The sequence below is a fragment of the Pipistrellus hanaki genome, assembly GCF_964339955.1.
Source record: "Pipistrellus hanaki genome assembly, chromosome: 3".
NCBI lineage: Eukaryota > Metazoa > Chordata > Mammalia > Chiroptera > Vespertilionidae > Pipistrellus > Pipistrellus hanaki.
The window spans coordinates 39,881,809-39,903,668 of NC_140505.1; the positions used below are offsets into that span (position 1 = coordinate 39,881,809).

The window sequence follows — 21,860 nt, forward strand, 5'->3', positions numbered from 1 at the left end:
AATTACTTTGACCCTCCACCCAGTCAACTCAATTCAACAGATGTTTGTTTACTAGTGAGTCTTCCCGGTGGTGATGGTTGGAAGCAGCAGTCCCTATCCTCTCCAGGCCGTCATAATATCTTTTTACTGGGCCTATGGCAACTGACCTGCTGCACCAGTATAACCGTATTTTCCGGCGTATAAGACGACTCTCTAATTTTTTTTTTTTTTTTTTTTTACAGTTATAATAAAACATAGGTTTAGGCCTATATTCGCTGTATAAGACTACCCCCCACTTCCGAGGCAACACCAGTTCTTTTTTAATAGACCGCCTCTCTGACTCTGGCCAATCTGAGCAGGCTTTTTACTAGAACACAGTGTAGCTTTGGGTACAGAAGATGTATAATTTGCATGCATAAAAAGCCTGCTTGGATTGGCTGAGTTAGAGAGGCGGTCTATTAAAAAAAGAACTGGTGTTGCCTCGGAAGTGGGGGGGTAGTCTTATACAGCGAATATAGGCCTAAACCTATGTTTTAACTGTAAAATTAGGGGGTCGTCTTATACGTCCGAAAGTATGGTAATTTTCTCCAAGTGGCTACACATAGCCCATCTCTAGAACCACAGGAAGTTTTGGGAAATGCAATTACTTTCCTTCAACAGTTCTAAATTGCTCTTGGTACACAACCCACTCTTTAGAATATGGTTTTCGAGTCTCTTAAATGTCTATTTCTGGTCTCTTTTATCTCCATCCTTACCAAGCCATGGTCAGTTCACTGAATACTCTTAAATTCTCACTTCTGGGCCTAGAGCATTTGCTGATCCTTCTGGCTGGGTTATTATTCAACTTCCACATCACCTTCCTTTTTCTACTTTACTCTTCTTCCCCACGGCACTTTTTGAAACCTTTCTAAAAATGTCAGCTCTGTGTTAGGTGCCCCTAGAACAGGAATCCCCTACTTCCCTGCCCAGGCACTTACCATAAGGTATAAATGTTTATAGTAAAATTATTTAATGAAAAAATGTATATAAATTATTTTCACTCGACAACCAACTTTATTACATATTACATATTACATATAAGCAAGTTCTCACAACAGACCTCAATTTTTGAAAAGAAACCTTGGGGAACACTTCCTATCATATCACCAGCATTTTCCCAGACACCCGACCCTTAGATGCTAGCAACCCAGGCGGCCGCACAGACCAGCTGCGCCCGCCTGCGCACCCGATGGTCCGGGACTCAGCTTTGTTCCGGAAGTCGCCCCAGTAACCAAGGGTGATGGGGGGAAGGGGGGAGGAGGAAGAGAAACGAGGAAAGTCGTAAAAGGTCGCGATGGAACTTTCCTCCAGGCTGGAGACCTGGCACTTTACGGCGCCGGGCGCTGCTGGCCCCGGAGATGTCGGCTGCGGGCTGGGTGGATCCCGCGGGCCCTCCCGGCAGCTTCGCCAAGCGGGTGCTGGTGACCGGGGGCGCCGGCTTCATGTAGGTAATGGTGCCGCCGGCCGAGGGCGGCTTCCCCGAAACCCCAGCCTTTCCCTGCGCCGCTGCTCGCTCTTGGCAGCTTGGGACCAGCTCTGGGTTGTCTGTCTGATAATTAAGGTGACCAGGCGTCCCGCTTTGGGCGGGACAGTCCCGATTTTTAACAATTTGTCCGGCGGCGTTTTAAAAAAAAGTCCCGATTTTTGGAAAGAAACCGAGACGCGGGACAAATTGTTAAAAATCGGGACTGTCCCGCCCAAAGCGGGACGCTTGGTCACTTTACTCTTAATGCATGACCCGTATCTTCCTCTCTTCTTCCCTCTCCCGGCCTGCGAGGACCTGGCTCCTTGGAAACTGCGACTTCTTTCAAACGCCTCCCGTCCAAAGCGGAGGTGCTGGGTGCCCCCCGCCTTCCTCCCTCCCTGGCCTGCGATGCACCTGTCGCTCTCCTGGGTGCGCCCGTAATTGGCAATAAGCTTCTCACCAATGGCTTCGTGACCCGTCCCCTCCCCTCCAATACGCAGGTCTTGTACGTGCAGTCACCCAAAAAATAAATTTTTGTAATGGGATAGGGCATGTATTTAGTCAACTGACTTACTGTTGGTACTAAACGGTTTGCTGCCTCTTTCCCGCACACCCACAATCAACAAGTCCTCTCTCCCTACTTGCACGTATACCCTCTGGGCCTCTTCTCATCCCTTCCCCTTCCACCCTAGCCCATGCTATTTTCTTCTTTTGCCCTAGTGAGACTGCCCGTAGCCTCCTGATGGGTCATAATGCTTCCGAGTCTGTTTCTCACAAGTCAGTGTTGATTCAGCAAGCGTGCATAACGTTTACTCCAATGATTCCTATCGTATTTAGAATAAAAGCCAGGCTCTCTACCGTGTCTAGAAGACTCTCGCACGCCCAAGCGACTTTGCCAATCTGATCTGCCAGTCTACACCCCCTAGCTTTTCTGTGCCCGCCACACTCTCCTCTTGCCTTCCCTGGAACACAGGAGGCCCCTTCCTCCTTTCTTGAGGCCTCTGCCCTTGCTTCCCCTTTGCTTAAGCTGTTTGCATCACTCAGTTCAGGCGTTTACTCAGACACCACCTCTTCAGGCCTTACCTGACACCTCCTCCCTCCCCTCAAACTAAAATACCCACTCCCTACTAACACACTTACCACTGCCTGAAATGGTGTTCCATATTGTATTGTTATGTATTGTTTATCGCTTGCATCCCCTCTTTAGAATGTAAACAGAATGAGGGCAGAAAGTGCTGCTCTCTTAGCACCCGGAAGAATGCTCATTGTATGAAGGTCTTTAGTCATTGTTGAATGGATGAGTGCATCAGTACAAACTTAAACACTCCAAATGCCTAGTGGAAAAAAAGGAACTTGGGACTCTCTCTCCCAAGCTCATTAGCACATTAAGTCTCCTCTTCTGATCTGAAAGTGGCTTGGAGAAGGGTACCCGCAGGCAGGGTTCCCTTAATGAGAACAGGAGCATGGTGGGCATGAAGGGATGGTACTGGTGTGAGAGTGCTGGTCCAGGAAGGGTATTTCTAGAAAATGCTGTGAAAGGGCTGTTAAGTACAAACTGAATGCAGCATTAGGTCACAGGCTGCCCTTGTTCCCGCCCGTGTTTGGTGCATATGATAAAATCTGGAGGATCATCTCACTGAGATGTGCCTCTGGTTCCACTTCAGGGTCCTCTGAAACCCAGGAGCATGGTGGGCATGAAGGGATGGTACTGGTGTGAGAGTGCTGGTCCAGGAAGGGAAACTCAGATGGTTTCAGCTAGCCTTGGAAACCGAGGTTTAGTCTAGGATCCCCTGACTTAGGCCATCACATTCTTGTGCTAAGAGATAGCAATTGCAGTAGGATTACATTGAGTATAGATAACTCCTATGCTCACACTAACTTAATTTTTACATAATTATACCTACAGTCTCTGAAAAGGCTCATGATAGTCCATTTGCACTGACCGCCAACCGTTGTATTTATCATCCTGCTTTACTCCCATTCTCAAAGATCATTAGTTTAAACTAATTTTTTCTTACACTCAGGACCAGTAAATTGTCTTCTCCATAGTGTAAAGGGATTGTAAGGCTTTATATATTGATACTATTGACAAGGTTAGTGAAAAGAGTGGGTGGATGTATATTCAGTGTAATTATATTTCTTGTAAAAATTTAAAGGTATCTTTCATTCGTTGCATAATACCTGATAGCTTAGAATAACATTAAAGATTTTATGGAAAAGGTGAAATTTTCTGCTAACGGCATATACTTTTTTCTTACAGTGCATCACATGTGATTGTATCTTTAGTGGAAGATTATCCAAACTATATGATCGTAAATTTAGACAAGGTGAGTTTTATAAAAATGCGTTCATGCACTGAAATTTATTTATATTTTTTAAAGTATTGAAATTTTGGATGCTCATAATTTTTTTTTTATCATTTCAGTAACTTAGAGGCCTGTAGTTATGTGTTCATGCTATATTTAATCTTAGTAGTAAAGTCCTTTGAAACTTTTTCATTTATTATGATAGCCTATAAAGTACAGGTTTTAAGAGCAGTATTTTTACCCCCCCAATAAATCTTCACCCTAAACTCAATATTTAGTGTATTCTTGTGATTATTAATCTTTTTCTGAATTGGAATATTTTGATTATTTGATTTTATAACTGTCATCTCATGGAAAACTATATATTGGGTCGGCAACTAAGTAATTGCGGATTTTTAAAAGAAAATCAAAGACAATTTTTTCATGGAACTAAATAACTTTATTCTGTAATGTATTGCCCATTTTGATCAATGACCTTTTGCCATCTTTCAGGCAGCATCATAATCCCACGTTCAAAAAACTTCTGGTTTTTATTAGCAAAAAACTGAATCAGGTACGATTTGACATCATCATCATTATTGAAATTTTTACCATTCAAGGAGTTTTGTAAAGATCGAAACAAAAAGTAATCAGACGGTGCAAGGTCAGGACTATATGGTGGATGTGGCAAAACATCCCAACCAAGCTCCATTAATTTTTGCCGAGTGACCAAAGATGTGTGTGGCCTTGCATTGTCATGATGGAATACAACACCTTTTCGATTTGTCAATTCGGGCCGCTTTTCTTCAACTGCATTGTTTAATTTCGTTAGTTGTTCAATGTAGACATCAGAATTGATTGTTCGGTTGGGTGGTAAGAGTTCAAAGTAGACAATTCCTTTGTAATCCCACCAAACTGATAACAAAACCTTCTTTTGATGAATATCAGCTTTTGATGTTGTTTGAGTTGGTTCACCTGGCCTGCTCCACGATCTTTTCCGCTTGATATTATTGTAAACAACCCATTTTTCATCGCCAGTTATCAGTCGTTTTAAAAATGGATCATTTTCATTACATTTCTTTAGCAAATCGCAGCTGCTAATGCGTTGCGTTAACTGTGATTCTTTCAGTTCGTGAGGAACCCATGTATCGAGTTTTTGAACATAGCCAAGTTGTTTTAAGTGATTTTCAATGCATGTATGTGATACATGAAGCTTCTCTGCAATCTCACGTGTTGTACTGTGACAGTCCGAATTGATTATTGCTTTGATTAGGGCGTCATCAACTTCAACTGGACGACCAGAGCGTTTTTCATCTTTGAGTGAAAAATCACCAAAACGAAATTTGGCAAACCAATTTTGACACTGCCGTTCTTTTAAGGCTTCGTCACCATAAACAGCACATAACTTTTTATGAGCTTGCGATGCGTTTTTCCCTTTGCGGAAATAAAAAAGCAAAATATGACGAAAATGTTCCTTTTGATTTTCCATTTTTCAACGAACGCCAAACGAAAACTACAAAACAGATCAAAAAACTTTTTTTTACTGATTAACAGCTGAATAGCCAACTATCAAATAACAAAATGTGTTTTACATTTGTACTACGTCTGCAAACCTAAAAATTCAACTGAAGCCATATGTGTGAAACCCGCAATTACCTAGTTGCCGACCCAATATTTATTTTTAAAATTAAAATGTAATTAATTTAATTTTGAGAATTTTTATATAATAGTCGGACTCTCCCTAGATAATCTGAAACCATGATTAGTAATTACTAATTTAAAAAAAAATTGATTTCAGAGAGGAAGGGGGGGAGAAAGAGATAGAAACGTCAGTGATGAAAGAGAATCACTGATTGGCAGCATCCTGCCTGCCCCACCCGGGAACCGAGCCCTGATCACCTGTTTCATAGGTCGACACTCAACCACTGAGCCAACCAGCTTGGCAGAGGAGATACCATGATTACTGAATTTTTTACTTTAAACGCAAGATGCAGTTAGTTACCTTCATTTCACAAAATGTAATAGGAAAAATACATAGTCAAAGAACAATCCAGAAATTTTTACCTGCCTTTCATAGTAATTTTCCCCCCATCTCTATACCAATTTACCAGCAGTTAACTCAGAAAAAGTGTAATGAGCTATAATATGTGTAGCACAGGTGTAATTGTTCTCAATCACTAAGTCCTTTTCAGTAAGGAATGATAAACTTTTCTAGCCATCAGGGGCTGGAGACAAATCTGGGCAGGAAAATTTTTAAAAGGAGAGGTTTATAACAAGTGTGTGTTTTGAAACAATAACAAAATTACGTTTTTGTTTTTTACTTTTAAGAAATTAGATACTTAAAAATACAAAAAGTAGAAACTTTAAGAAGATATGTTCTTGTATTACAGTCAGAACATCTATAGTCTTTAAAATAAATTGATATTTTATAGGAAAAGCTGTTATCACTTTTTGTATTGTTTCTCTACCCTTCTTTCCTCTTATTTATTATAAGCTGGATTACTGTGCAAGTTTGAAGAATCTTGAAACCATTTCTAACAAACAAAACTACAAATTTATTCAGGTATGAAAGTTTCTTATAATTATATAATTATTATACATTGCCTATTATTATACATTTCCCTGTTCAGACATTATATCTTCCTTCTTTACAAACTTATATAATATGGGCTTAGAAAGCATGCTAATTAAAGACCTTTAGTTTCCAGAAGTACCACATGCTATAGAGAATACTACTTTTAGACTGACACCATATATAAAGTTACATGTGATTTTTGGTACTTTGGTACATCTGTGAGTAGATGATTTAACTTATATGGTTTGTGACTTTTAGGTCCTTACTATCTTTCTTAATAAGGCCTTGCTGGGATTTAAGAAGATTGGTATAAAGTGGGGTGTTACCAGACTTTAGCCAGGCAATAGCCAAAAAGCCCACCATATAGCCAGTTGGATAGTCTTCTCCCATGAAACTTGGTTGATTGGCTCTGGAAGACTGATTCTTACTAGCTGCTTTTAAAGGAGTCCAAAGTATAAACCACAGAGCCAGGTCATTAATTTGCAAAGGCAAATTTTAATGTCAAATGCAACTCTTTATCCTATGGTTTATGTGGGTTTTTTTTTTGTGATTCTAAAAACTCTATTTTTAACCACATTTCATTATTCTGTTCTTCTGTATGAAAGTGTTTTCTTTAGTCACCAAAGAATTATTGAGAGTACATATTTTTATTTTATTTTATTATTTAAAAAAAATCTTTTTACCAGAGGCCCAGTGCATGAAATTCATGCGCTTTGTGGGGGAGGGGTCCCTCAGCCCGGCCTGCACCCTCTTGCAGTCTGGAATCTCTTGTAGGATTTCCAACTGGGCCTAAGCTGTCAGTTGGACATCCTTAGTGCTACTGCAAGGTGGGAGAGGCTCCCACCACCACTGCTGCGCTCTTCAGCCCTGAGCCTGGTCTCTGGCTGAGTGGCGCTCCTCCTATGGGAGCTCATTGACCACCAGAGGAGCAGCATCTGCCTATGGGAGCAGCATCTGCCCCCTGGTGGTCAGTGCATGTCATAGCAACCAGTTGTTCTGCTGTTCAGTTGATTTGCATATTAGCCCTTTACTATGTAGGATTGATTTCAGAGAGAAAGGGAAGGGAAGAGAGAGATAGAAACATCAATGATGAGATCCAGCCTACAAACATGGGCATGTGCCCTTGACTGGAATCGAACTCCAGACCCTTCAGTCCACAGGCCCATGCTTATCTACTGAGCCAAACCATGTAGTGCAAGAATACATATTTTTAGAACTAACTACACATCAGAAGTACTCTTACGTTTACTTAGTTGTGATAAGATACATTTTTCAAAATGTCATTCCAATTGTAATAATTACTTTAAATATATTTCAATAATGGTTATCTTGAACTTTTGAAAATATGTATAAAATTTGTCCTGTTAACATAGCAACCTTAGGTTGGCAAGAATGTTATGGAAAAAACCTAGTACAGCCCTCAATAGTAGTTGGTACTCAATAAAATATTATTTTAGACATTTATTTGCAAAAATAGTTTTGAATTGAATATTTTATATCCTAGGATGCTGGGGGAAAAAATACATCATTCATTACTGTACTTACTTGACCCCTCAGTTTAATTTTAAGCTGTTCTCTATTAAATTGGGGAGGGGAGAATGGATTCTCTTATCTTTTTGTTGTTGTTGTTCATATAGTAAAATGGTTTTTACAAATGAGAATGCTAAATGAAACTTAGTTTTTTCATGTTCGCTTTTATATAGGGTGACATATGTGATTCTCACTTTGTGAAGCTGCTTTTTGAAACAGAGAAAATAGATATAGTACTACATTTTGCTGCACAAACACATGTAGGTAAGCATTATTTTATATTACATTTATGAGGGGCAAATTATCTATTCCAGTGGCTGTTTAGCCTAAATCAAAGTCCAGTAATGGGGCTGTGCGAGTAGGTATTTAGTATGTGTCTTTGAGCAAGCATAAAGACATGCTTTTCTAGAAAAACAAACCAGGAGTCACTATGTTATCAAGGTAATTGGTGCTTTTCAAGTCACATTTTTTTTATTGTAGATAGAAATGTAACCTTGAATGTTACCTTAAAAATACAAGTTTAACCAAAGTCAGCATAGGGATTACTTCTGGGGAGATGAACATTTAAACTGTATTTAAAAAAAAAAAAAAAATTATATATATATATATATATATATATATATATATATATATAATATATATATATATATATTTGCATTGATTTTTTAAAAAGAGAGAAAGAAATATCGATATAAGATAGAAACATCAACTAGCTGCCTCTAGCACACACCCCGACTGGGGATCAAACCGGAAACCTGGGTCTGTGCCCTCACCAGGAATTGAACTGGCGACCTTTCGGTGCACAGGACAGTGCTCAGCCAACTGAGCCACACTGGCCAGGGATCTATGAATTTTTAATTTGTATTTTTCTTGTAATTAGGTTGAGCATATTAAGCTTCAGGACCTTTGTATTTATTGGCCTATTTATTTATGTCTCTTCCCCATTTTACCATAGGGTTGTTATTTTTTATAACTTCTTTATAGATTGAGTATATTAACCCTTTATTTCTGATAAGTTTAAATATTTTCCCAGTTTGACATTTGTCTTTTTAATTTGTAGATTTTTCTGTTGTTTTTTTTAACCATGCAAGAATTTTTATGTGGTCAAATTTATCAGTTTCTTTTCTTTTGCTTCTGTATTGTGAGCCATGGTTAGGAAAGCTCCCCTCATTCCCAGATTATAGAGAATTGATTCTTTAGAAGTGAATCTAATATAATAAAAGCCTAATATGCTAAGTGTCCAATCGTCAGGTCAGCCATTCAGCCAATCAAAGTGTAATATGCTAATGATAGGCTAAGGCTGCTCCACCACTTGCAATGATGTCCACTGACCACCAGAGGTCAGATGCTCCGACTGGTAGATTAGCTTGCTGCTAGGGTCTAGCTGATCTGGACTGAGTGAGATAGGCCAGACACACCCTGGAGCCCTCCCGTGGTCCCTCCCACATTCTTCCCTGGCCCCAATCATGCACCATTTAGGGTCCCTCGGCCTAGCCTGTGCCCTCTCGAAATACATTCTCTTGTATAACAGGTTGAGAGCCCCCTCCCTCCGAGTGCACAGATTTCATGCACCGGGCCTCTAGTTTACGTATTATAAAATAATTTGTCCAATAGTTGTTTTCAGCAATAACATGTTGAACTGAAAAGCCCAGTCCTCTAGCCTCAGCATGAAATTTCAAAAAACTTTTAAATTTAAAAATATTTTAAATTTAAATGTATCATTTTTTTTCTTTTCTTATGGAATTAAAAGTGTTTCCTGCAAATTTTGCACTGATGGTTTTCTAGGCTCTAAGAATGTACACATACGATGTAATTTAGGCTTAAAGAAATCATAATAGCCATGTGTTTTATGTTATTCTTAAAACTATTGCATTTGTAGTGAATGAAGAGAAGTGAATAGAGTTTTCCTTAAACCTAAGTCTACCATTTGGTATTTGTTTTATCCCTCGGATGGAATTGTTCTAGCTTTCTCTCTTTTCTTTAGATCTTTCATTTGTACGTGCCTTTGAGTTTACATATGTTAATGTTTACGGCACTCACGTCTTGGTAAGTGCCGCTCATGAAGCCAGAGTGGAGAAATTTATTTACGTCAGCACAGATGAAGTATATGGAGGGAGTCTTGATAAGGTAAGCTTAGAAAATATATGTTTCATCTACTTACCATGGATCTTGCAACAAACCTTAAATATTAAGACCTTCTCTGGGCTTTTTTCATCCTCTGATTATACATCACTTGTGGGACTCTCAGTTGTCATTCCATTGTGCTTCTGTTCAGATCAAATAATGCCACTCCAATGGCAACAACAATACAGAAGAGATTTAAATGTAATACGACTGACAATATTTTACAAGAGAACAGACAGCAGGTTTCATCTTTTGTTCAGTCTTACATGCATGATGAATGTGATTTGCATTAGCCATTGTGCAAATTAGGCTGCAGCCTGCTGTCTGTTTGCTCAGGAAAGCACCCTGGGATGTCAAGGAGTAAGTGCGAAATTATTGTAGAAAATGGAATTTGCTCTCTCTTTTTAATAATTTGTAAATTCATAATTTTAATACAAAAAATGACTCCATTTTCCAGTCTATATTTTTCATAATCATTCATGACCTCATTTTGCTTTGTTTTGTTTTGTTTTTACCAAAACACATGTGTAGTGAAAAAAATCATGAAGTTTGGAAAAACTTAAAATGAGAAAAAGCAGACCTTGACCACTTTTCAATCCACAATCCCACCTCTGAGAAGCAACCATTTTCATTTCTCCTTGCATTTTTTTATAAGCTGAACTTCTTCCTTCTTGTACCTTGTCATCTTACAGCTGAGGTGACACAGTAGCCAGATGATTTTTTAAATGTAAGATCATAACATTACTCTGCTCAAGGTCAGTTAATGTTGGCCTTCAAGGTTCCACATAGTCTGACCTCCCTCTAGCTCTCATTTCCCATTTCTCTCCCCTCTCATGAAGCTCCTTGCAGTTCCCTTGAACACGCTTCTATCTCAGGGCTTTGTACTTGCTGTTCTGCCTCTTGCCTCATTAGACTGTTGTAAACTTTAAATAGGTTACTGCATTAAAGTGCACAGAGAAATGCTTTGCACATAGTTGGGGTTCATAAATGTCTTTTAATGCCGTGATTTACATTTCAAGTTTGTAATATATTTTATGATTTCTCTACTTAGAAAGTATACATAGTACCTTTTAAAAGAAATTTATCTTTTTAAAATTAGGAATTTGATGAATCTTCACCCAAACAACCAACAAATCCATATGCATCATCTAAGGCAGAGGCTGAGTGTTTTGTACAGTCTTACTGGGAACAGTACAAAGTAAGAACTTATTTTAATTTAAAACTCTTGAATCATTTTTCTTTGGTCTTAAAATGTCAAGTTAGCATTAGCAATATTTCATTTCTAGAGTAGAAGATACGTATTGAGAAAAGTTACATATTAAGGAATTTAAAAAAAAAAAACTGATTTTCTATAGCACGCAGACAAAGCAGGACCTACTTCTTTCTTCTTGTTTAGTTCATCTTTTAAAGGAATGATTTGTATGTGTTTTTTCCTACCTCAGTAATAGGTAGAGTGTTACAGCTAAAGTGAAAAGCCCTGCCGAAACCGGTTTGGCTCAGTGGATAGAGCATCAGCCTGCGGACTGAAAGGTTCCAGGTTTGATTCCAGTCAAGGGCATGTACCTTGGTTGCAGGCACATCCCCAGTGGGGGTTGTGCAGAAGGCAGCTAATCGATGTTTCTCTCTCATTGATGTTTCTAGCTCTCTATCGCTCTCCCTTCCTCTCTGTAAAAAATCAATAAAATATATATATATATATATATATATATATATATATATATAAATAAAGTGAAAAGCCCTGCTCCCAGGAATCCTGGGAGTGAAGGAAGGGCAGAGGGAGGGCAGGTTCCAGGACTGCCTCTGTGCTCCTCTCTACACAATTCACCTCTCGTAGCTTCTCGTGAATAGGAGGCAGAGTTCCCGGATGGCTCTGACAGTGTCAGTGGGGAGCCTTACCCGTATGAATTATCCGCTTGAATCCCCTACATTTAGCTTCCAACTGATCTTTGGGAGTAATTAGGGCCTGGGTCAGAAAGGCAAGCCCAGGAACGACTTAAGGTCCTCTTGCCTTTTGTGTTCCAGTAGCATTGGTCCTTTTCTTTCTCCTGGTAGGTTTTTTATTTGTAAGCGTTGGTACAAGAGAGGAAGCCAATTTGAAGTGTAACATCTAACCAAACCTAGAGTCCTGGAGATGGTCTCTGAAATAATCAGGTGGAAATTTCCTTAGTGTTCTTCTATCACACTTACAAATCTGCCTTCATCAATACTTGTCCTCCGCTTGTCCCAATAAAGAAAAAATTCCTCTTGAAACCTCCGCCTTTATCTGAATCCCATCCTCTCCTGTCTTTTCAGGAGTCTTACATTAGAAAAAAAAATCCCTTCGCTCTGTCCTTAAGGTGTGTGGAATTATTTAGCCAAAGGTGCCATATTTTAAAACTGCTTAACTTTAGATAATCATTATTTTGGACCTTTCCATTATCTTACTGTCGAATACTCTTTAAGTTTCCAGTTGTCATCACAAGAAGCAGTAATGTTTATGGACCACATCAATATCCAGAAAAGGTACATTGTATTTCTAAATTCAGAGTGTTTTAGTGATTGTAACTTATAATAATCTCTCTTCAGTTATTCAACATTTATGTTGTAATTATACGTAATTTATAGATGCGATATAGGCCGCATGCAGATCTCTGGTTTAGAGTTGCAAGACTTAAGCTTAAATCTTGACCTTACATTCATCAGCTGGCATGACCTTGGGCCCTTTGAGCATCATCCTTAGAATGAGGAGTAAGGATAACATTAGAAAGGATTTTGAGGAATCCAGTGAGATGATACACATGAAAATGCCTTGCACTTTGCAGGATTCCCAAGCACTGCTACCACGCGGCAGTTTAGACTCCTGGTTTGCAGTAAGACCAGTACGTCTGGCTATGCAGGAATGTGGGAAGCTGGTACAGAAATTTTATCTGAGACTCCACAGTGATGGGACTTTAGCGTGGAATAAAAGCATTTCCAAGTGGGCAGAAACGCTGTACGAAATCAGCCATGCTCGTCCCAAGAATCCTGAACTGGAAATACTGACTTCAAAGTGCATTTTGGAAAGCAGGAGTCCAAAGTCAGGGAGAGTTAGAGAGACAGATGGTGTTGTACATTGATGTTTGCTCAGTAAAGGCAAGAGGGAGTACTTTGTGTGTGGTAGGGCTTTGGCAAATCTGTTTGATCCTCAAATGTCTTATTCAAGTTTTAGGTAACCTCTCTGTGCTTAAGTGTGCCCCGGAGAGACTGTGCACTTAAGGCCTTCGAAGAACGTTGTTTTTTTCCTGCTACTGTATGAAATCCCCAGATAGGTCACATTAGTGTCTTTGTCTTTTGACTCAGTTCTCTCTACAGCACTTCTAGAGAGTGCAGTGTGTGGCCCCTGACGGTGGCTGGGGGATAGGACAACTAAGGTTTAGTCCCTGTCTTCATTTAGAGTAATAATTGGAGTGAACTGAGATAAGGGCTGGAGGGAGCGAAGAGACTGGATAAAAAATAAACAAAAGGGGAAAAATAAATTTATCTTGTTAACATCACAGTTAATAGTCTGGTTAACTGTTCTCCAACTCCTGTTTATTATTGCAGGCCTGAATGTCTTCCAGAAAGTAGTACAAGTAGTGAATAAAGAAATGTATTCAGACCCTGCTGGTGTGGCTCAATGGCTGAGTGTTGACCTATGAACCAGGAGATCAAGGTTTAAATCTCAGTCAGGGCACATATCCAGTTGTGGGTTTGATCCCCAGTAGGGCACATGTAGGAGGTAGCCAATTCTCTCTCATCGATGTTTCTCTCTCTCTCACTCTTCCTTTCTCTCTGAAATCAGTAAAGAAAAAAAATATATATAAAAGGAAATGTATTCGACCCTAGCTGGGTAGCTAAATTGGTTAGAGCATCATCCTGATACATTAGGGGTTTTAGGTTCAATCCCCAGTCAGGACACATACACGAGTCAACCAATGAATGTATAACTAAGTGGAACAACAAGTTGATGTTTAAAAAAGAAATGTAGCTGAAACCAGTTTGGCTCAGTGGATAGAGCGTCAGCCTGCGGACTCAAGGGTCCCAGGTTCCATTCCATTCAAGGGCGTGTACCTTGGTTGCAGGCACATCCCAATGGGGGTGTGCAGGAGGCAGCTGATAGATGTTTCTAACTCTCTATCCCTCTCACTTCCTCTCTGTAAAAAATCAATAAAATATATTAAAAAAAAAAAAAAAAAAAGAAATGTAGTCAAACATAGTTATTGCCTGTGTGATTGGTTCGGTATCATTAAGCCCACTTTTAAGCAACTATGCTCCCTCCCAGCTAATGAATGTAAGGTCAAGACTTAAATTTAGAGTGAGTTTTTCACTTCCCAGCTGGTTGCGTTAATCCATTTGTCCAAAGGAAAGGGTCCTTATCATGATCTGCTGGTATTAATATCTACTTTGCTTAAGTTTTAGAGTATCTTATACAGTCAACAGAGTAGTGAGTTTTGTGATGAAAAAGCAAATTATTCATGAAGACTTTCTGAAAAGTTCCATGTTATAATGTTATCTTATTTTCATATTTTTCTAAGAGATAACTTATTTTTGTGAAATAGGAAGCTGTCTTAGAGCTCTTTTACTTATCGAAATTGTAATAGGTTTTTCTTGAACTCTGATGTATGTATATTTCTTAACAGTAATAATGTTTTAATCTTATAATGAGCTTAGATTCATATTAATGAGTAAATTTCTAAAGTCTAAAGTGATATTTAAATATTCTTTTAGGTTATTCCAAAATTTATTTCCTTACTACAACACAACAGGAAATGGTATGTTATTATTTACCTTTGTACCCATATGTTTTTCTGAAATGTTGTGGGATTGCTTCTAAATTTAGTCAATAGGTTTTTTTAAAAAAATAACTATAATTTGTAATTCATCTTTATAATTTATTTACTAAAATCATTTCCGTTTTTAAGTGAAGGGACTAAGCCAGCGTTTTTCAACCGCTGTTCCGCGGCACACTAGAGATGTTGCCTGGTGTGCCGTAGGTGCAGACAAGACAAGAATTTTATAATTTTTCACTATTTTGTTTACTTAATATTTCATAATAAAGTAATTATAAAATACTTTCTTTGTGTTTATTTGATTCCTATTCAAGAGAATTACTTTATATATAGTCAATATAGGCACAGAGTTAAATTTTTTAACATTTTCTAATGGTGGTGTGCCTCGTGATTTTTTTCATGAAACAAGTGTGCCTTTGCCCAAAAAAGGTTGAAAAACACTGGACTAAGCAAAATACAAAAAAAAAAAAAGAACTCATAGACACACAACAATATGGTTGTTACTAGAGGGAAAGGGAGCTGTGGGGAGGTAGAAAGAGGGGGAGGGGGATAAATAGTGACAGAAGGAAAAAAATTCAGTTCTTAAATGATTTATCCTGGACTTTCAGTTATCACATAAAATTTGACATCTATATATAATTTTACTTTTTGAAAGGATTTATTTAATTCATTAAACTGTAGATAGTTCTTCAAAATAAATTTATGGTATACAATTGATGAATAAATATTTCTCAGAAGATCACAGATATTTGCCACTTTCCTACTGAGAACCTCAGGAGGTTTGAGGATCATTTAAGAACTATGGATAAAATTTAGAAAAGTTGTGAAATTTTGTGTTTTCAGTAAGACTTCTAGGATCACTTTGGGAATTGGCTTTTCTGGAGTTGTGCCCAATTGTTGCCTTACTCTGGCTCGGGTAGCTTACTTTTTTTAAACTTTATGATTTCCTTTTATTTAATTTTAGCTGCATTCATGGATCAGGGCTCCAAACAAGAAATTTTCTTTATGCTACTGATGTAGTAGAAGCATTTCTCACTGTCCTCAAAAAGGGGAAACCAGGTGAAATTTATAACATTGGAACCAATTTTGAAATGTCCGTTCTCCAACTTGCCAAAGAATTAATACAACTGGTACGTATATATTGTGAAAGAGTAGTGTTTTCAAAATTTAGTGATACAATGACTAATTTAGTCAAAATCAACAAATTACAGTTTATTCAATTGAAAGGTTAATAAATAATAAATAAAATTTATAATTATATATACCAGCAAATTTTGTCCAGAGTGCTGCAAGAATTTTTAAAACATGTAGTATTTAGTCAGGGGCACTGACCTCTTTTCAGAGCATTAGATTGTAAAAAAAAAAGACAACAGCCAACATAACAATGGCCATCTGGTGTGAATGAATAAGAATAATATATATATTTTTTTGTTAGATCAGCAAGAAATATATTTTTTGGTATGCAATAGATTTTAGTAATTAGTTTATGTGCCATGAGATGTAAAAGGTTGACAATTACTAATGTATACTATCCATACACTAAGATATGTAATTTGAAATTATATTATTCATTTAGTAATAGTTTTTCAGCGGGGAAAGCCCAATAAAAAATATACCTCAATTTTAGAGACATAAAGCTGTAAGTCTTAGAATAAAGGAACAATGATATGTAAATAATTGTGATTATGAGTATTTGTATGTATTTGTGAGCATCAATGATAAGTCTCAGAATTCAGTAGAAAGGAGGACAGAGTGTATTGAAAAACTTGTTTTTCTCTGCACTATTCTCAGAATTCTCTGTACTCCTTACGTGTGGGTTTCCCCTACCAAACAATTGTCATTATGGTCTGGATGTTCTTGTTACCTATTTGGAGATAGTATCAGATCTCTCAGTTCAGATGCCGTTTGTAAGACCTGGCTGTCACCTGTGCTTCTGACCAACTAGCTATAAGTTGGAGGTAATTTGCTAGAGTGGCTCACAGAACTCAGGAAGCAGTTTATTTTTAATTTTTATTTTTATGGAGGCTTCATTAAGTAGGCATGATTAACACGTTGGCCATTGGTGATTAATTCAACCTCAAGCACTTCTTCCCCTTCCTCTCCCAGGTGTGTGGGGAGCGGGGGCTGAGTTCTATCCCTCTGATCACCTGGTTGGTTCTCCTGGCAGCCAGCCCCCATCCTAGGGGCTTCCCCAAGATCAGTTACTAACATGAACGCTGGTGCAGTTGAGAGGGGTTTATTATAAATAGCAGAAGACACCTTTATCTCTCATCATTTAGGAAATTCTAAGGTCTTTTTATAAATCACAATATCACAATGAGTAATAACCAAAAGCCGATTTTTTTAATTTTTTGCCATAGTATACAATATGTATTCTTCCTGAGCTTCAGGTAGAGTATGGGTTAGAAAGTTACTAAAATGCTGTGCATCTTAGTTGTCTCTCCTGCTTTGAGGAAGTTGTTATCCTTATGTTTTGACTCCTCTGTTGAAAACCATTGTTGTTCTCTGGTCTCATTTTATAATTTGACCTAAAAGCCCTTTCCATTTTGACAGATCAAAGAGACCAATTCAGAGTCCGAAATGGAAAACTGGGTTGATTATGTTAATGATAGGTGAGTAACAAGTTAAAACGTTGGGGTAAGATTTGGCATCTTAAGTTTCTCATAAAATTATGAAATATGTGGAATTAACAAGAAACTAGTTCGTCCATTTTGAGTTTTCTACCAAAATATTTTTTTCTAATTGTAAATGTCATATGAATAAAGTGTAGCATTATTATTAACTAACTGTGATTTAAAGAAAGTTACTGACTTTTTCCAAGACTGAGGTTTCCTTGAGTGTGAAATAGAGAAAATATTGTCTTGCTTTTAAAAAAAAAATGTTTTTATTTGTTTTTATTGATTTCAGAAAGGAAGGGAGAGAGAGATAGAAACATCAATGATAAGAGATAATCATTGATTGGCTGTCTCCTGCATGCCCCCTGCTGGCGATTGAACCTGCAACCCAGGCATGTGCCCTTGATCAGAATCAAACCTAGGACCCTTCAGTCCACAGAATAATGCTCTATCCACTGAGCCAAACCAGCTAGGGCTTATCTTGCTTTTTAAAATGTATTTTTAGCTTCAATTATAATATGAATTACCCAACTCAGGATATGGAACACCAAAGTCCTAATAAGTTTATATGCATTTATTTATTCAAACATTTAGGTATGACCCACTGCATGCATACTTAGACTGTATTGAAATGAGAAGATAAGCCACAGTGAGTGTTAGGTATCTGGGATTATAGATGAGTTTAAAAATAATATTTTTTATTTTATAAATTTTCTATGGTCATGTCATTAGGGAAAATTTTTTTAAGAAAAAAATTTGAATTATGATGAAGATGCATGGACACCCATTATTTCTCTTGGTATTTAAATTTGTAAATATATTTCCATAGTGTCATTTTAAATCTGTTTTGTTTTCCAAGACCGATCAATGACATGAGATATCCAATGAAATCAGAAAAAATACATGGCTTAGGATGGAGACCTAAAGTGCCTTGGAAAGAAGGAATAAAGAAAACAAGTATGTTATCAATTGGTCATTTGAGGGATGAGGGTTAAGAAAAATTTAAAGAAAAAATGGTTTATTTTTAGAACACTACAAATTGAGTAGAATATTGCGATGAATCAGTTTTACTTTTCAAATTGTTACAGTTAATATATTTCTAGCAATAGTACTGTATTGCCTAAATATCTTGAATTTCATAGCCTGAATTTCTTAAAATCAGATGTCTTAAACACTTTCACCAGCAAATTAAATATTGAAACACTTTTGAAGTTAAAAAGAAAAAAAATTGATTTTTAAATCTGAATTTTTGTTGATGAAATGTCTTCTGATAAATGTCAGTTCAAAATCAAATTGTCATTAGGCAGTCCTTGCCTGCTCATAGGTGTTGTGCAAGACTTTTCTTACTTAGCAGAACTCAGTATATTTTGATTAACTGATGTTTAGTTTTTTAATTTTTATTTTTGTCTTTTTTTCCCTCCCATCAGTTGAGTGGTACAAAGAAAATTTTCACAACTGGAAGAATGCGGAGAAGGCATTAGAACCCTTCCCAGTACAGCCACCGTTTGTGTAGTCAGGACAATTTTTGGAAGAAGAAGGAAGTTATCCTACCTCGACAAGATACAAAATTAAGTGACCAAATGAAGTGTCTTTTTTATTTTTAAAAATTTTTTATTTGGAATTAGATTCATGACTTTGTAGAAAATCCAAATGCAAAATTCCTCAGTCTTTAGAAGAGTTTCAGTATTGGCATAGGATATAAATATCAAGATTCTTTCAGGGAACTTTTCTGAATTAGGAACCAGTAGGCACAGAAAGAGTCCTTCATAGGAAAGGGCAAAAGGAGGCATTGCCCGGTTCTGGGAACAAGGACAGTATTGGCTCGGCCGATGACGCCCTGCTGGCACTGAACTCAGCCAGCCTCCCAGGCTTTTCCTGCCTCGAAAGTATCTGAAGTTCTCATTTTTAGGCAAGCAGGATGAGACTTATGCCCCAGCTCATCGGTTTTTTTTGTTTGTTTGTTTTTTTTTAAGGTATGATATTGTGCTACAATTGCTTTAAAAATGGAACAAAATGGAAGCACTTTTTAACTTTTGATAATTTTGTAACAAGAAGTTAAACCTTTTTTAAAAGGACATAGTTTTTATATTTTCAAAGTCAAGTCATTGAACTATGTATAAGTAACCTTGTATCAGAAATTTTATCATGTTTAAAATAATTTTATTTATAAAATGACCTATATTTTAATGTATTTAATATAGAACATTTTTTTTAGTAATGAATGTTTTTATTTTCCTATAGAAGAATTTTTAAATACTTAATAATGTATTTTTAATTCCTTTCTCCTCTAAAGACTTTAAGATTATTTGAAAATGTAACTGATTGGACATTGTATTGAGAAAGAGAAAAGAATCCAAGAGTGTGCCCAGCTTTCTGACTTTGGTGCATGATTGATGGTTGTTGTCTCCGTGAAGTTTCATTAACCCAGAGGTTGTGAGGGATGGGGAGAGAAATGGAATGAGGACCTTGAGAATGTGGAGATGGGAAAAGAGTAAGCATATCCAAAATTAGTAAGAAGATTTGCCAAACAGAAATCAAACACAAACTGAAGCTGAACACTTGTAACTTCAAAATTCTGAGATATGTAAAAATAGTTAGATTGAGCCATAATTGGGAATAGTATGAATCAGGTCGGGCGGAAGTACCAAGGAGTGAGATTAACTGAAATGATGCTCCACAGGTCTTAGTTGTAAAGGGAAGAAATGCCTCTTGGAGGTGGCCTGTAGAAGATGGAGATCAGGAGCCAGTGTAAGGGAGGCTGAAGTGAAAGTTCAGGGAGGCGAGGAAGTTACAGGCACAAATGGGACCAACTGAGCAATGGTCTGTGGTGGAGTTGCTCATTGAGGGCAGATGATAAAATAAAATAAAATAAAATACTTGCTGTATCATTTGTTATTACATATATTTTTGTGTCTACTTTTGTTTTCAATTTTAATAGACTCACTTTATTGTTTGTCTAATCTCAGAAGATGACCTTGACAGACATCAGGAACATAGCATGAAAAACCAGTTTGTTTGTTTTTCATGTAACAAAGTGTTAAAAAAAAAATTAATGCTCCATGTCATATGTCACAAGGGAAATGCAAATTAACATAGCAATGAGATACCACTGCACACCTATTAACCCAAAATCTGGAACACTGACACCAGCAGATGCTGACAAATGATTCCACTTATATGAGGTATATAGAGTAGGCAAATTCAGGGACATAGAAGGTAGAGTAGAGGTGAACCAGGGGCTAGGGGCTAGGTGGAGAGGGGAAGAAAAAGTTAGTGTTTAATGGGTGCAGAGTTTATTTGGGAAGATGAAAGAGTTCTAAATGTGATAATTGCACAACATTGTAAATTGCTAACACCATTGAATTATACGTTTAAAAATAGTTAAGATAAAATTTTTGTTATGTATATTTTATCACAATAATTTAAAAAATATGTGTCCCCAGACCAACTGCCTTGGAATCATTTGTTTGAAATGCACATTCTTGGGCCTCATCTCAAACTTGATTAGAATCAGAAGCTCTGTGAGTGGGGCCTTCTGATCCTGGTGCACCCTAACATTTGAGAACCATTGCATTATGGGGAAATCAGGCTGGAGAAGGGTGGTGGCCAGCTCTTGGAGGCCTTGTCTGCCGTGAAAACATTCTTGGACTTTATTCTGCCAGCAGAGAGCTAACTCAACATTTACCGTAGAAATTGAAATTGTTAGATTTGTGGGATTTATCGATTTTCTGATTTCTAAAAGAATATCCGTTCATTGCAGAAAGCTTGTAAAACTAAGTAAAAAAAGAAAATCACCCATGATCTACCACTGGAAGATAACCCCTGTTATTGTTTAGATGGATGGTCTTCATTTCATTTATTGATATATATATATGTTTCTAAAAACCAAATATGCGTTTATTATGGATGTACTGTTTTAGAGTATGCCTTTTTTTTTTTTTTTTAGCTTAGAATATATCATGAGTATTTTTACATGTTATGAGATCTTTTGCCATTTTTATTGATAGCGGAACTACATTTCTTTAAAAAAAATATAAAATTGATTTCAAAGAGAGGAAGGGAGACGGAAAGAGGGAAAGAAACATCAATGATGAGAGAGAATCATTGATTGGCTGCCTCCTGCATGTCCCCCACTGGGGATCAAGCCTGCAACCTGGGCATGTGCCTTGACCAGGAATCAAACCATGACCTCCTGATTCACAGGTCAACTCTCAACCACTGAGCCACAGTGGTCAGGCAGAATTACATTTTTGATAGCTTATTCTGGTAGCAGTATGGAAGATGAGTTTAAGGAAAGCAATATTGAGCTCCTGAAGAGATTCAAGTTATGAAGCTACTGCAGTAAATCAGGCTAGCAATGAGAAGGCCTAAAGCACAGCATTGTAAGAAAGGGGTAGTATGGAGGACAGATGTGAGAACACATGAGATTAAAAAACTTAACATTACATGCAGGAGGTGAAT

The 21,860-nt window shown here is 37.4% G+C and overlaps 1 protein-coding gene across 1 annotated transcript; it reads left to right on the top strand.

Moving 5' to 3' along the window:
• Positions 1-1,284: 1,284 nt before the first annotated feature.
• Positions 1,285-20,837, top strand: TGDS (TDP-glucose 4,6-dehydratase). Its single transcript, XM_084876730.1, has 12 exons — positions 1,285-1,462; positions 3,744-3,810; positions 6,263-6,331; positions 8,047-8,137; positions 9,858-10,000; positions 11,097-11,195; positions 12,440-12,499; positions 14,723-14,766; positions 15,749-15,914; positions 17,338-17,396; positions 18,259-18,356; positions 18,827-20,837. The coding sequence occupies exons 1-12, from the start codon at positions 1,377-1,379 to the stop codon at positions 18,910-18,912; spliced, it is 1,068 nt and encodes a 355-aa protein (XP_084732856.1). The 5' UTR covers positions 1,285-1,376; the 3' UTR covers positions 18,913-20,837.
• Positions 20,838-21,860: the final 1,023 nt, after the last annotated feature.

What these genes read in the sequence shown, in the direction of transcription:
- TGDS (XM_084876730.1), top strand. Translation starts at nt 1,377, where the DNA reads ATGTCGGCTGCGGGCTGGGTGGATCCCGCGGGCCCTCCCGGCAGCTTC. An exon ending in TGATCGTAAATTTAGACAAG is followed by an intron (nt 3,811 to 6,262) that starts GTGAGTTTTATA and finishes ATTTATTATAAG; the next exon opens with CTGGATTACTGTGCAAGTTT. An exon ending in CCAAAGAATTAATACAACTG is followed by an intron (nt 15,915 to 17,337) that starts GTACGTATATAT and finishes CCATTTTGACAG; the next exon opens with ATCAAAGAGACCAATTCAGA.